We start from the raw sequence: 15,956 nt of genomic DNA on the forward strand, positions 1-15,956 counted from the left end.
TTAACGGTTCATTCTCTCATTCATTTTTTTTTTATTTTGTTGTTAACAGTTATATATGGTTTTCACTTTTGATCCTATTTTATGTATTTGCACCTGCCCCATTTGAGAGTGTAAGTCCCTTAAGGACAGGGATCGTGCCTTTGGCTCTTAACACATGCTCAATACAATAGGAACTCCATTAATACCAGTGGTGATGGTGATGGAGGGAGCCAACTCTGCAGCCCCAGTAGCTGCTCCTTGGTCTGCCATGCCAGAAATTTCCCACCTGTGTACTCTTTCCCAGCACTTAGTACCGGGCTCTGCACACAGTCAGCACTTGATAAATCCTATTACTACTACCACATCCAGAGATTGTGGCTTCGTGAGTGGGAGCCTTGCATCGACACTTCAGAAGTCACCACTGCTGCCACCTCCTGAATCATACCAGGCCCTTCCCTCTCCTCGTTACCCCTGATCCTTCTTTCTCTTTCTCTCTCACCCCTTTTTCTCTGTCTCCCTCTCCCTCTTGCATTGGATGCGGTGTCCCATGACACCCATGCCCTATCCATCCACACTGGGTTCTGTTTGGATAACAATGGCAGCATGCTGGCTGGCACATCCCAGACAGCAGCCTGTTGCTTTTCTCTCCCTTTTCCCCTAGCTCCCTCATCTCCTCTTTCCCATTCTTTGTCCCTTTCAATTTCTCTTCTCCTTCCTTTCCACCTCCTCCTCTTCCCCTTGCCTTGCTTCTCCTCCTCGTTTTCTTCCCCATCTTTGCCTTTCCTTCCTCTCCCCTTCCTTTCTTCCTCTCCCCCTCGTCCCCCTCTCCATCCCCCCATCTTACCTCCTTCCCTTCCCCACAGCACCTGTATATATGTATATATGGTTGTACATATTTATTACTCTATTTATTTATTTATTTATTTATTTTACTTGTACATTTCTATCCTATTTATTTTATTTTGTTGGTATGTTTGGTTCTGTTCTCTGTCTCCCCCTTTTAGACTGTGAGCCCACTGTTGGGCAGGGACTGTCTCTATGTGTTGCCAATTTGTACTTCCCAAGCGCTTAGTACAGTGCTCTGCACATAGTAAGCGCTCAATAAATACGATTGATTGATTGATTGATTTCCTCTTTCCTCCTTTCCCCTTCTCTCTCTCTCTCTCTCTCTCTCTCTCTCTCTCTCTCACTCACCCTTTTTCCCTTTTCTCTCTTACCTCTCCTCTTCCTACTTAGACACCTCTGTTTCCTTTCTTAATGTTCTTTCTGATTCATCTTTCAGGTATGTATTGTACCTTTTCCTCTTGCTGCGTCCCTGCATTTGACAGAGCTTTCCAGCTGTTGTGAGATAAGCATCCTTTCTTCCCATTTTCAATCCTCAATTAAAGTTTCACTGTCTGCTAGTCTTTCTCTTCCAGAATGCAGTCTCATCCCACAAGCCAACTTGTACTTCCCAAGTGCTTAGTACAGTGCTCTGCACACAGTCAGCGCTCAATAAATACGATTGAATGAATGAATGAATGAAAAGCCACTTTGTATTTGAACTGTATGGAAACAGGGAATGTAAGTGCATTCTGAATCCCTCTAGAAGCTCTCTGACTATTAGCTCCTTGTGGGCAGGGAACATGTCTACCACCTCTGTTTCACTGTACTCTCCCAAGTGCTTAGAACAGTGATCTGCACACAGTAAGTGCTCAGTAATTGTAATTGATCTCCATAGGACTTTTTTGGGTAGTAGTGGCATTTAGCTGGTACAATGCACGATGAATTGGCACATCTTGTGTTACTACCCACTGATCAGGTGAAATCCTTCAAGTTGATCTGATAAATGAATGGTTTATAGTCATGGGCACAGCTTGTGTTACTTTGGTCACCCGATCTTCCGACCAGGGGTTGGAACCGGGGAGGAGGTCCCACCTTTCTGTGAAACTCCATATGAGGAAGGGACCCAAGATGATGGGAGGCACGGTAGATCAGGGAGGGGCTGCACATGTGAAGAGTGGACTGTCCACCGGGGACACGTATGTGCATGGTTTCCTCTGAAACCAAAAGTGGCTCTGTCCCAGCTTTCTCTCCACCCCGGGGCTGGGTGGGTGGAGGACATGGAACAAGAAGGTGTGTTTTTGTTGTCCTTTTATTTAAAAAAAAACAAAAAAAGCCCCCAAAACAAAAAATAAACACCCCAGGGCAGGGGTGACCTAGGATTAGAACCCAGGTCCTTCTTACTCCCAGGCCTGTGCTCTATCCACTAGGCCACACTGCTTCTCCAAGTTCAAACCTTTCTTCTAGGAATCTAGAAGAATCTAGAAAATGTAGATTTTCTAGGATGCCTGGACAAATTCATCATCCAACCAAACACCTCTTATGGAAGCCACACCTCTGTCAAGGGCCTCCTAGTACTAGATATCATTGAGAGTTTGATCTTTACCTTTAGAGATTTGTTTCATTTAACATTTTCTCAGCTGAACTTCTCATTTTTAGCAATGATCTATAAATAATGCACATTCTCTCTTAGAAACCTTTAGCCTGAAGCCTTACTGTGAGAAGACTGCATGATAGAAGTATTTAAAATTCAGGAAATAAGAGAACCAAAATTCTGTTGGCCAGAGCTATGGGCAAGGGAAGTCAATTTATGATGGAAGATAAAAGGAGCTAGAAAATGGCTCAAAGGGAAAGAATAACCAAATCATTTTTCTGTAGAAATACAGTGGTGCACTATCTGTTAGTGGGGAAGGTGGGAAGAAAAAAAACACAAAACAAAACCAGAGCCAGGTGTTTGATGAATGTCCCAGTCAGCAGCAGGAGAGCAATCACCTAAGCCAATTCAGGGAAGAGACTTTTCCAAAGACCACACTCCCACTGCTGTGAACAACCAGGGGCTTTGGTGGCAATTCCTGTCAGTGGAGCTGCATTGTTGAGTGAGTCTTCTTTAATCATTTCCCATCTCACACCAGGCATTATTTCTGAAGTTGACAATTCTGGAACCTTTTTTTTCTTCTTTTTTTCTGGAGGGGCTGCCAAGGAAAATAACACTGGAAATACTTAGCTCAGTAAGGGAGCTGCTGGGCAAGAGACAGATGTGGAGGGGAAGGAATTAAAAGTGAAACTCTTCCCTCAAGAAATGCGGCCACCAGACATCTTCACCGCCACTGCTGGACTGGACTCTCTGGATTAGGAAAGGGGTTTTCTTTCTGGAGTGGCCGGAAAAGTGTCATCCAGGTGTTCTGGAGGCTCCCATCACTGTCCCAGAATGTGTCATTCTGATTTGTCTGGGCAGCCACGGTTTTAGCCATCGGCCCCCAGTTCTCATCACCATCTATCTCCTCTGGACCGGCCACGCTGGTAACATTCAAGGGCTGCGCTGTGGGCAGGCTTAACCGGAATTGCCTCTACCGGTTGGACTCTGCTGCCATGTTCTGGGTGGATGGTGTTGGCGACGCTAATCCCCGCCACCACCACCTGTACTCTGACAACAGCGATTCCTGCTGCCAGGGATGAACACGTCACCCGTTACCCAGAGGGTCTGGTAGGAGATGGCAGTGGGGAACTTCTCTGGTAGGTCTGAGGTGGTGGAGGCAGTGGGGACTAGCTCTGCCCCAACCCAGAACATGGTAGGGCCTAGGTGGTGGTGGTGATGGTGGCAACAGTATTGGTGAACTCTGGGTGGCGGCAGCAGGGGAGCCTGCTGATCAGACCCAGGCCTTGACAAGGGGTGTGTGTGTGTGAGAGAGACCCCCGTCTCCCTTCCCATTCCTTTTGTCCTCTATGTTCCCTACTCTTCACCTTCCCTGCCTTCCAGTGTTTCCCCCTCTTTACCTCCTATCTCGGTCTTTATTTCTACCCCTCCTTTCTCTGCTCCTCTCTTAATCAATCAGTGGTATTTAGGGAACACTTCCATATTTTGATGTCTTTTTTATGGTATCTGTTAAGTTCTTACTATGTGCCGGGCACTGTAGTAAACTCTGGGTTAGACACAAAGTTGTCAGGTTGGACAGAGTCCCTGTCCCGTATGGGTCTCACAGTCTTAATCCCCATTTTACAGATGAGGAAACTGAAGCACAGAGAAGTGAAATGACTTGCCCAGGGTCATATAGCAAGCAAGTGGCAGAGTCGGAATTAGAACCCAGGTCCTTCTGACTCCCAGGCCCGAGCTTTATCCACTAGGCCAAGCTGCTTCTTTTATCACATGCAGAGCACTGTATGAAGCACTTGGGAAAGTGCAGTACTATAGAGTTGGTAGATGTGATCCTTGCCCACAAGAATCTTTTTTAAAATATTATTTGTTAAGCACTTTCTAAGTGCCAGGCATTGTATTAAGTGTTGGGGAAGATACAAACTAATCAGGTTGGGTACTATCCGTGTCCTGCATGGGGCTCACAGTCTTAATCCCCATTTTACAGATGAGGTAATTGAAGCACAGAGAAGTGAAATGACTTGCCCAAGGTCACACAGCAAGCAAGTGGCAGAGCCGGGATTAGAACCTGGTCCTTCTGACTCCCAGGCCTGTGCTCCATCCACTAGGTCATGCTGCATTTCTCCGTCTGATCAATCAATCATTTATTGAGTGCTCACTGTGTGCAGAACACTGAACTAAGCGCTTGAGTACAGTATAGTAGGGTTGGTAGACATGTTCCCTGCCCACAACAAGCTTACAGTCTAGAGCAGGGGTTGTGTGGGGGGAGAGACTGACATGAATATAAAGAAATTATGGATTATATGCATTAGGGCTGAGGGGGAATAAAGGGTGCAAAACCAAGTGCAAGGGTGAGCAGAAGAGAAAATGAAGGCTTAGACAGGAGAGGCCTCTTGGAGGAGATGTGTTTTTAATAAGGCTGTTCGCCGTCCTTCTCGCTCTCACTCTTTCTTTTTTTTCGGTCATTGTTCTCTCTTTCGCCCGCCCCTCTGCCTATATATATATATCTGGATCTTTACCTTTCTGCCCTGGCTTTTAGACCCCCATCTCTTGACCCTGCCCCCTTCCCACTTTGAGCTTCCTTAATCAGAAGTCTGCTTTGCCACTCGTGATGGCATTATCAACACCAGGGTTGTGCCCTTCCCTTTCTTCCCTTTTTGTAGCAGTCTTCTTTTTTTCAGCAACTATTCCAGGGCCCCAGACATGATTTTCGTAATGAGCCAACAATATCGTAACAAGGGAAATTATTTTAAAAAGAGAAACCAGTCTCTGGATCTGAATAATCTGTTGAATTCTTCTCTTTGTATGTGCAGGTTTTCTTCATAAAAGGATATGAGTGAGACCATAAATTAAGACATTGAGAGTCCATTTGGTATTTCTCTGAATGTACAGATTTACCTTTTTCTTCCCCATTCTCCAAAGGTGGGTAAGGGCCACGCCAGATGATCACTCTAGTAGCTGCTTCTGGATATCCCTGGACTCGTCCTTGTAAAGCTTGAGGGGCTGCCTCCCTGGATACATGGCAGTCTGACCAGAAAGAGGTCAGGCTCCGCCCCTCCCATGTTCCTAGGGAGGTGGGCCCCTCCCCCCTCCAGTTTCCCTCCTGACGCCTTGCTGGGAAGACCTCAGAGACTCACCTCAGGTAAGCTAAAAGACTGGGCTGGTGGAGGTTGTTGTACCCTCCCCTCCCTATCCCCCTCCTCCCATCCCCCTACCCCCGCACTCCCACTTCAGCCCCATTGACGTTCCCATTCCCTAAAAGCCTGCTGGTTTCCAGCAGTTTCGCTTAGCTCCAGCCCCTTTCACCCTTCGGTCACCACTCTACCCTAGGGTAGCTGGGAATGGGAGTTCCCACCCCAAAGCCCGTGGGCCTCGGGGAGTCCCCTAATTGTAGATGGCCTGAACCCCGCCGACCTCTGAGTGGCCTTGTTTTATCTCTGAACTTCAGGAGGGCTGAAGTGAAATAAGGAGAAAAGAAATATAGGGAATGAGATAAGAGCTAGCAGCTCCTGTGGAGAGTAAGTCCCCTGATAAGTCCCCAGCGTGGCCTTAGTGTCTCACCCCCAGCGCTGTGGCTGCAGGCTACCTAAGTTTCTAGGTCCTCCTGCTGGCTGGAGCCTCCAATTCTGCCCTTCCCTGCCAGAGCACGAGCATTTTGGGTCTAAGGGAGGGTTCCCAGTCCCTTTTGAAAGGACTCCCTCCTTGGCTATGACCTCTCTGCTCCTCCTTTCCTGGGTTTGCTGTGTGGCCCAGCCTTCCTCCAAAGTCAGAATCTTTCCCCCACCCTCCTCCATTGAGGCGGATGGGAAAGAACCCCCTGAGCACACGTACAAAAAGCTAGGCTAGAGGCAAGTTGAAAGGCTAATCGCAGTAGTGAGTATTACAGTAATGACTTCTCTTTTCTCACTTAGCCGGGTATGTGAGCAATGGAGGCAGCCTCCTGAGCTATTAGGCCCACATGCACATGCTGGAGTTGCACTCTGGTTCCCATCCCCTGCCCTTTAAGAAAAAAAAATGAAAGAAAAGAAGAAACATGCTTATTAATGAGGATTTTGACTTTCCTTTTCAAGCAGCCTATACATTCCAAGCCAAGTCGGAGACCTGTTCGGATTGGGCTACGCTGTAGCATGGCATCGCCCCGAAAGAAACTGTCCACACTCAAGCGAGTTTGCCCCTCCTGTAGCCGATCCTTCCCCATCCTCCTGGGGAGCCCAGGGAAGTTTGCCGGGACTGCCTGGGCTTACGTTCACACAGCCTCCCCCACTGCCTTACTGGAGTCTGAATCGGGGTTGTCCAGCCGATCAGTCCCCCACTTCACCACCTCGTTAGCGGAGTTTTTCGGGATCCTTCCACCCTACCACACTCCCGGGACATGATGGGGGCCTTCTCCGGGACTGTGGAATTCCTCGTTCAGCGTGTGCCAGACTTCGTGAGCAGACAAGAGGACTGACACGAAACGTCAGGTATTACTGCCGCTGGAGGTCGCTCCAGAAGAGTGATGTGGGGAAAACCCTTTTTCCATGAGCAAAAATCCCTTCCTCGAAGGATTTCTATTGCGTACCAAGGAGAAGTGATTCCAACTTAATCATGAAGATTGAAGGAGCAGAAGTAGTTAAGCCACTCTCTGAAGATTCAAAGATGTAATCCCAGCCCACCTATTCCTGGAACCTACCTATCCCTATAACATGCACAGCTATCCCCCGTTTCTTAGGGAAGCAGCCACTTGCCGCCAGGGACCCTCCAGCCAAAATAGCAGACTAATTATATCCCTTGCACCAGGACTCTTCTCCTTCAGTCTTCACTCTCAAGGGGTTTATTCCCATCCCTGTTTGAACCAACTGTAGCAGGGATGGACATGAGGTGTCTAACCCCCCACCTTGATCCCACCTCCACCTCCAACGGCATTTCACGCTCAAATTCTGACACCAGAGGTACCAGTGATTTGATCTCCTTGATGGAATACCAGCCGAAGATGTTGGGTGCAATCAAAGACTATCTGTTCCTCCACCAGAGGAGGCCATCGAGGAATCGGCCGAAGCCCGTGAGTACTGGTTTAAGGCAGTCGAGGACGTGGCTAATACCTGTTGCAGACCCATGACCTTCCTGATGGACACTTTGCCTGGCTGAGGCTAACTAGTTGAACTGGTGTCACAAGTCAAGATGGAACTCTGCTTCAGTGGGTGAGATATTTTGGGAGAGGACATCCATCAGATCCTCTTCTAGAACAAGGAGAATGAGGAGAATATGCATAATTACCTTGGCTTCTCCCTTTCCTTCTGCAAAAACAGCTCTTGGAGGAGTGCATCGGCTTGTATCAAGACTCTGGTAGGGTATGACAAGGCAGTCAGGGTGGTGTTACCAGAACAATTAGGCAAACATCTACCCAACAGCCATCCTTCGGGAACACGCACAAGTGTGTAGGGGGCATAGAGGCAGGGGACCATCTAGCCAAAATCAACAGCCCCTGATCTGGAGGACATTCTGATGGGTAATGGTCAACTGGCCTGGTTTTGTCATTGATGACCAAGCATTTCCTACTAATCATGTACTCTGAGCATCATTTCTCTCCACTGTCACCGAGATTTGCAGGCAACCTGCCCACTCCACTTCCCTTTGGTCAGGTCTGCTGTGAAGCTCCCTTCTCCAACTATTCTTTCAGCGGTGCTCTTAGAAACCCAGATATTACTTGAAAAATGGCAGTAGTGGCTAGACTGACTTCAAGGCTGCTGTCCCATTTTGGACCTGAGAGAATCTAAGTTGTACAGAGCGGTAGAAAAGTTCAAGATGGCATCTTTGAAAAGGATTTTACCCCCCTACCTCCACCAGCCTAGGAGGTGTACACACCCATGACCTACTCGGAGTAGCACAGATTTCTCCTTTTCCAGATTGGCGATTATCACTTCCAGCTCTGTTCCTTTCTGTTTGACTCACATCTGCCTTGCGAGTTTTCAGGAAGTGCCTGGCAGCCCTGTGGTTTCGCTCAGATGACAGTGGCTCCAAATTTTTCTTTATCTGGATGATCAGTTAATCGATTGCTTCCTTGGGACTTGGAGCATGGCATGGCTGTTTTCGTACATTTGGACTTCAAGTCCAGTCTCCTGAAGCCTGGGCTGGTTCTAACTCATGGATTTCATCAGGGCCCCTCTGGGCATGCAGATGGCATTTCTCTCAGAAAGTAGGCTTCCAAGCACAGAACTGAGTACCAGTGAGAGAGATCCCTTTGGCTTCTAGGCCCTGTGGCAGCCACAGTCAGTGTCCTGCCTGTGGCTCACCTCTGAATGCACCCCTTTCAGCTGGCCTTCAGATTTCAATGGAGGCAAAACTATATCCCCCATCCTTCAAGATCAGGATAACTCACAAAGTCCACACAATTCCAGTGGTGGTCCCCAGGAGAAAACTTATTGAAAGGCTGCCCTTTGGTTAATTTCCCCTTATTCTCTGGGTCTCACAAACGACTTTCTGAAAGGTTGAGTAGCCCACCTGGAGGACTGTGCTACAGAAAATGTCATTTCTCCCTTGTCCCCTGCACACACAACCCCCAGCAAAGAGGTGACACAGCACATCGACTTGCTAGACACAAGCTAGGCTGAAGCTCTTTGGTCAGTTCACTCAGTCCAGATCGTGCCTGTCCTAATCTGACAGGCAGTCAGCCTACAGTATCTGGCCCACACAAGCAAGGGAGCACTCACGCCAAGGTTCTGTGCTTGGAATCCATGAATAGGGAACTGGGCAGTGAACAAGGGGGCTGAGCATTATAACATTCAGTTCCCAGAGAAAAGAATTTTCAGACAGCGTTGAGGCACGCTGGATTTGCACAAATGTTCCTTCGATCCTCAAGTCGCCCAAGGGGTGTTTAATCATCCGGGAGCATCAGACCTGGACCTTTGTGCCCCTCTGCAGAATCGCATGTTAACCCTGCTCTGGTCCAAGACACCAGGTACAGGTTCAGCAGCAACAAATGGTCTGACTTGATCAGAGGGATCAGTTTGGGTAGGCTTTCCCATCGCGTCCCATAATGGCCACTGAGGTTCTGGCAGAACTGAGACTAAGTGGGGGAGAGACTCATTCTAGGGTCCACTCTCTGGGCCAGAAAGGAATGACCCTCCCTCTCTGATTATTGATTCACCATGGACAGCTTGCTGCGCCTGGGTTTCGATCCACATATGTTCAGCTCAGATGGGGGCTGGATACAATTTACAGACTCTGGGGCAAGAAGCTGAGGGGGTAGTGATGGACAGACTGGAAGTGTTGCACTGTGTGTCCAAAATCGTGTCGCCTACCACCAGGCTGGTCTATTTGTAGAAGTGGATGCGATTTTTCGCTTTGGTTTTGACTTCAGAACACCAATCCATTTGAAAGCCCTGTCTTTCCCATTCTGGAAGACTTCTCTCACTTGGACCAGGCTGATTTTGAAGGGGGCCTCCATCAGAGTGCACCTGATGGCCAGCCTGTGTTTTGTGCTTAGGGGTAGGCTGGTGGGACGCTTCCCTCTAGTGATCTGATTTGTGAAGGCTAGTTCATGCTTACAGCTAATCAGGACACCCTCTCCCTTCTCCCTCTCCCAACCCTTGGGATTTTGACATTCTTACCCACTGACCGAGTCTCCATGCGACAATTTTTTCATGAGCTAGATGTGAAAGGGATTGTCGGTCTCGCCAGCCACACCCACGCATACTGATTTTTTAAAAAAAATCGCACTGTCGGTATCTTCATTTGAACCCGAAGGACAGCTATGTGTGTTCATATGTATGTATTCAGTTACTTTTTACCAAAAATGCAGTGAATTAGCTTTTGAAACTAAAAATGTCGAGATTCAATACTTAATTGTTCGCAACTTGATATATATTTAGAATTAGGCAACACACCACTTAAGGGTCTCAAATACATTTTAAAATCTGGCCTGCTTCTATATAGTTCTGTAAAGAACGTTTATTTCAGGCAATGAAAAACATACCTTAAAACATTTCCAAGAGTTTGTATGGTAAATTCTTGAGGGAGTAGCTGAAGTTGACAATGGAGAGGTGGTGTTCATTCTTCCTATGATAAAAAAATGCAATATTGTATTTGTCTCAATAAAGATTATTGATTTTAGTAATGACTTTGGAGCATTTAAGACAAAAGAGACTTTTCCGAGCCATTCATACACAGTATAGGCTATGGCTGTTAGTAGTACCATTGTGGGAGATTTTAAAGCGAGACACAAAGAAAAAAGAAACCCAGAGATCTCGAGACTTGAAGTTTGCAGAGTAACAGCTGTTTTCTTGAATAGAATTAATGTCCTTGCAGAATAAAGTATATTAATGACATGAGAGATCTTCACACCAAGAGAGCAGTAGCCTTTTAGGGTGTGTTCTGGTGATAGGCCCTTTTTATCATTCCTCAGAATAAATTTCTTTTCAGACACGCAGACACGAGTAAGCCTAAGGGGTTTCAGGGAAATAAAGTGGCTGGACCCTGGGGTAGCTGCTGTTTGGCAAATGAGTCTCAGAATAGAGTAGTGTATCTTGAATTTCATTGACCTGTTGCCAGTAGTATTGTTTTCTGAGTTTCTGATTCTTGCTGTTTAGAATTGAAAGCTATGGCAGGGTTGCACAAGCCTAGCTCATGTGGGGTATAGATAACTCACAGTGCATCCTTTGGGTAAGAACTAAGCCAAGCCAAACCATTCCTTCACTGGTTTACTTCTTTCTAGAATTATCTGCCAGTGGTAGTAGGAGGGGAGGGTCCCAGAACTGTCAACACCTCTTTCAGTCAGTCCCCTCAAAGATGCTGAGAACTGCAGCTTCTATCTTTCATACCTTTGTGCTGTAAGATTCATGCTGCATTTCATGCCTAGGAGGTTGTGTATGGGTTTCCAACACAGACGGTCCTTTTTGAGAGCCAGGGTGTTGATTTGAAAAAGTGACCGAGGTTGTCGGGAGGCTTTGGGATTATGGATTATGCACCACTGTATAGAATATGATTTGGGAAATGGCATATAGTGCATGTGTTTTTTCCTCTTTTGTTTGCTAGAAAATGTCACATTGTTCTTGGAATACCTTTTATTCCTCTTTCCTGGAGTAACATTGGTTCGCTTGTAGCTTATTGGATAATTGCTATATTGTTCACCCTAAGGAGCTTCTAAGGCAATCTAATGCACCCCCACAGAACTGCCTTAATATCTATGCTCTCTTTTTAGGAAAGTTTTGCATTTCTGGTCTGCATAAAAGTACAAAATTATTCCAGATTCATGTAGATAATATGGTTTTCAGGATGCCCCTGGGCTTTGTCAGCATATGTACATTAAATGTACAAGGCGCTTCAGTTTAGTAGTTACGTGATTGAGTGCATTTGATTCTAAAGCCCCTGATTTGCATTGTGACCTTTCGGCCTCACCTGCCAAGGGGGGAATGACACTGTTGCTTACCTTTGAGGGCTACTTTTCAGTTAGGTATCAAAAATGTGATGTCTTTTTGCACTTTTTAGAAGAAAATGGTATTCGATCATTATAGCTTCTTGACTTTTAGTTGAAAATGAAGTGATTTGTCTTTAGCAAATTAATGTTTTTTTTCTCTCTTTAATGTTTCAGTGTGCAAAGATCCACCTTACAAAGTAGAAGAATCTGGTTATGCTGGTTTCATTTTGCCAATTGAAGTTTATTTTAAAAACAAGGTAAATAATCCTCTCTTTTCATCCAAACCATACTAATCAGGTTGTTTGTCTTTTAAACTGTCTGAGTAATTTGGCTCTTCAGAATTTCTTTAAGCAATATACTTGGATGACATTAAAATACAATTTATCCCTGTTCTGTGGGGATTTTCGTTACTTCCGTAGTAAGTCTGGAATGTAAACATAACTAGAACAGACAAATGGATGATTGACATTGGTAAGAAAATGATAGTAGGTTTATGTTGTCACAAAGCTTAATATTTCTGGGGATGAGAATAATCAACTTAGAAGAACAAAATTGGTACCTGCATGTTATGGATGTGTGTTTGCTCTAATTTAAGTGAGCCTTTGTGACTCCATTCCAGATGGTAAAGTGTCCTCTGCCACTCTCTCCTGAGAGGCTTCCGCCTTCTCCCACTCCCCTCAACTCACAGAGAAAGGAGGCAGCTCAGACGATTCCTATGTGCATATCCTTTTAAGCTCCCATTTCCTTTATCTGTAATTTACTTTAATATGTCTCCCCCATAGACTGTTACCCCTTTGTGGGCAGGGATCGTGTCTACCAACCCTATTGTACTTTCCCAAGTGCTTAGTATAGGACTCTGCACACAGTCTTGTCTTACGTTTTCGAGTCGTTTCCGACCCAGAGCGACACCATGGACACATCTCTCCCAGAACTCCCCGCTCTCCAGGTGGTTTACCATTGACGCCTTCCACTCAGTAAACTCGAGCCTCCTCCCCTGATTCTCTCCCATGCCACTGCTGCCCATCATGGGTGAGTTTTGACTTGTAGCAGATGGCTAGTGGCTGGCAAGTGGAAGGCAAAGCTAGGAATGGAATGGGTAGGCCTCTGCTTGACTCTCCCTACCGTAGCCGAGACTGGTAGAGTACTGGAAACTCTCCAGGTGTGACCCTGAGAGGGGACTGCACACAGTAAGCACTCAAAAGTTATCATTGATTACCACCCTCTCCATTCCTCACCTTCTTATCCTCTACGATTACTTGTCATTGTCATCTACCAGCCTCCCCCACCTCTCCTGTTCCACCTCCACTTTTTGAGCAATTTTGACCCCTTTCTCTCCTCCTCCACAGATTCTCCAGGACATTCATACAAGCATGTTGTGGGCAGGGAATGTGTCTGTTTATTGTTGTATTCTCCAGAGTGCTTGGTACAGTGCTTTGCACACAGTAGGCGCTCAACAAATATAATGGAATGAAGTGAATATTCCCAATGACTGCCCAGCCACTCAGTCAGTCACTCATATTTATTGAGCGCTTACTGTGTGCAGAGTACTCTACTAAGTTCTTGGGAGACTACAACAGACACATTCCCTGCCTTCCTGTTACTTCTCAACTCTGCAGATTTCCTGTTCTTTCCTGCCTTACTCACTCAGCAATTTGGACCCACACTGGATCTCATCATCCCTTAGTCACTGTACCAAGCTTATGAACTATGAAATACTGTCCAACCACAACCTCCTAACCTGTTATCCGATGATCATTTACCTCCCTGAAAAACAGTCCTCTCTTCTGACAGACACCTCCAGTCTTTAGTCCCAGGTCATTATTCATCACGCCCCATATGGACTTCCTTCCAAATCTCCCCTCTCTTGTGCGCCAGTCAGTGCACATCAACATCCACCCCTGTGCCAGATTCAACTTCCTCACCCTCCTGTTCCTCCGTCGATCTTGCCTTCAACCTCTACCCCTGGATCACCTCTACGGTATGCGTATTCCACTCCTATGTTTGTCCTACAGATCACTGTTCATGGAAAACCAGGCACCAGCCCAACATCTGGCCACATCAGATTCACTCTCCCTTGCTACCGCTCAGCCGTCTCTTCTGCACAGTGAGAGCACTTCTAGTCCCTCATTGCCTCCACCATCTGTCCAGACCTTTAACTCCTTCCCAAATCCCCCAGTGTCCCCAACTCCCCCTTCCTGTACGCCTGCTGACCTTGCCAACTGCCTTGGTGACAAAATTGAAACGATCAGGTATACGCTCCCCAAAGTCTTCCTCTTCGCCTCCCAGCTCCCTCCCACCATTATATCCACCCTTTCATCCTTCCCAGCCCTTTCTCAAGAGGCTATCCTACTTGACTCCAAAATATCCTCCCTTCTTTTTGTGCTTCTGACCCTACTCCTTCTCATCTTCTAAAAAGACACTTGCTCCCATTTTACTTCCCCAACTTGGCATGTTCACATGCTCACTCTGCCTTCATTCCTGCTCACATCTCCCCCCAAGCTAGGAAAACATTCTCAGGATCCAACTGAACCCTCCAGTTATTGCCTCATTTCCCTGCTTCCATTCCTGCCCAGACTCCTCAAATGGGTTATATGCACCCACTGCCTCCATTTCCTCTCTTCCAACTCTCTTCTTGAACCTCTACAATCTGGTTTCCACCTCCTGAATTCCACTGAAACAACTCTCTTCAATGTCACCAATGACCTCTCCTTGCCAAATTTACCAGACTCCTTTCTCTCCTAATCCTCCTCCTCCTCCATTTGGCTGCCTTTGACATGATAATAATAAAAATAATTACTGTGGTATTTGTTAAGCGCTTACTATGTGCCATGTACTGTTCTAACCGGTGACAGTGTCAGGGTACTTAGACTCAGTTCCTGTCCTACAAGGGGTTTCACAATCTTAATCCCCATATTACAGATGAGGTAACTGAGGCACAGAGAAGTGAAGTGACTTGCCCAAGGTCACACAGCAGATAAGTGGCAGAGCCAGGCTTAGACCCCAGGTCCTTCTGACTCCCAGGCCCGGGCTGTATTCACTAAGCCACGGTTCTTCTCAACCATGATACCATGAGCCACCCCCTTACTCTGGTTACTACCTAACCTTAGTTTTAACGACATAGTTTTTTCCTGTTTCTCCTCTTCCCTCTCTGGCAACTCCTCAAGCCTCTTTTTCTAGGTTGTCTTTTACCTCTCACCTATGTATGTGTCCCTCAAGGCTTGGTTCTGGATCCCTTTTTCTTCTCATTTTCCACGTGGGCAGCTTATTCACTCCTATGGCTTCAGCTTCCACCTCTATGCTGATGACTCCCAGTGCCAACCTCTCACCTCCTCTGCATCTCCCATTTCCTCCTGCCTCCAGGAAATCTCCACATGGATATCCTGCTCGTATCTTAAGCTCCATATGCATGCAACTGAACTCCTCTTCTTCCCTCCCAATTCCTCGCCTTCACCTTTCTTTCCCATCACACTTGACCGTACTAGGCTGCAACCTTGTCTCTCCACTCTTCAAAAACTTCCAAAGGTTGCTCATCCATCTCCACATCAAACAGAAACTCCTCACCATTGGTTTTAGTCAGTCTGCTGTCTCCCATCTACCTATCGTAGCTCCTCTCCCACTACAACCCAGCCTCTAGTAGCAACTTCCCACTCCTCTAGTACCAACCTACTTAACTGTACCTCAGTCTCTCCCATTTTAGTGGGTGGAAAATGGGTGGGGAGACATAGCCAAGCTGGGATTTTTGACCCGTCACCACTCCCTCTCTGCCATTAGATGGTGTTGAAATTCATATTAGAATAATTTAGAAGTTGGAAGTGTTTTAAGACTATATTCCAGTTATATATTGCTTTTCCCTTCTAGCCACTTGAATTTTTTTCCACTTGTTCCTGATGAGGAGTGTTTTTGTTCAGCCCTATTGTTAGGATTTCATGAGATGCTTTTTTCTCTATGTGTTTGCCATGGTAAGAAGCCTCTGCAATGTTCCCTGTACCAATTTGTGAAGAGGAGAGTTCCTTGGCAGCACATAAAGATACAGCAGCCTGGCCTAGTGGATAGAGCACAGGCCTGGGAGTCAGAAGGTCATGGGTTGGAATCCTGGCTCCTCCACTTGTCTGCTGTGTGACCTTGGCCAAGTCATTTCACTTTTCTGGGCCTCAGTTCCCTCATCTGGAA

General features: G+C 46.6%; 1 protein-coding gene across 4 annotated transcripts in view; it reads left to right on the forward strand.

The window, feature by feature from the left end:
• The window catches only part of MLLT3 (MLLT3 super elongation complex subunit), a 235,833-nt gene that overhangs the window by 115,432 nt on the left and 104,445 nt on the right, over positions 1-15,956 (forward strand). For all 4 annotated transcript variants that reach the window (XM_038771335.1, XM_038771338.1, XM_038771337.1 and 1 more), the window contains exon 3: positions 11,961-12,043. In XM_038771335.1, the coding sequence (XP_038627263.1) occupies positions 11,961-12,043 (83 nt within the window). The remainder of the gene's footprint in view (positions 1-11,960; positions 12,044-15,956) is intronic.

Source organism: Tachyglossus aculeatus, chromosome X2 (assembly GCF_015852505.1).
Source record: "Tachyglossus aculeatus isolate mTacAcu1 chromosome X2, mTacAcu1.pri, whole genome shotgun sequence".
Classification (NCBI taxonomy): domain Eukaryota; kingdom Metazoa; phylum Chordata; class Mammalia; order Monotremata; family Tachyglossidae; genus Tachyglossus; species Tachyglossus aculeatus.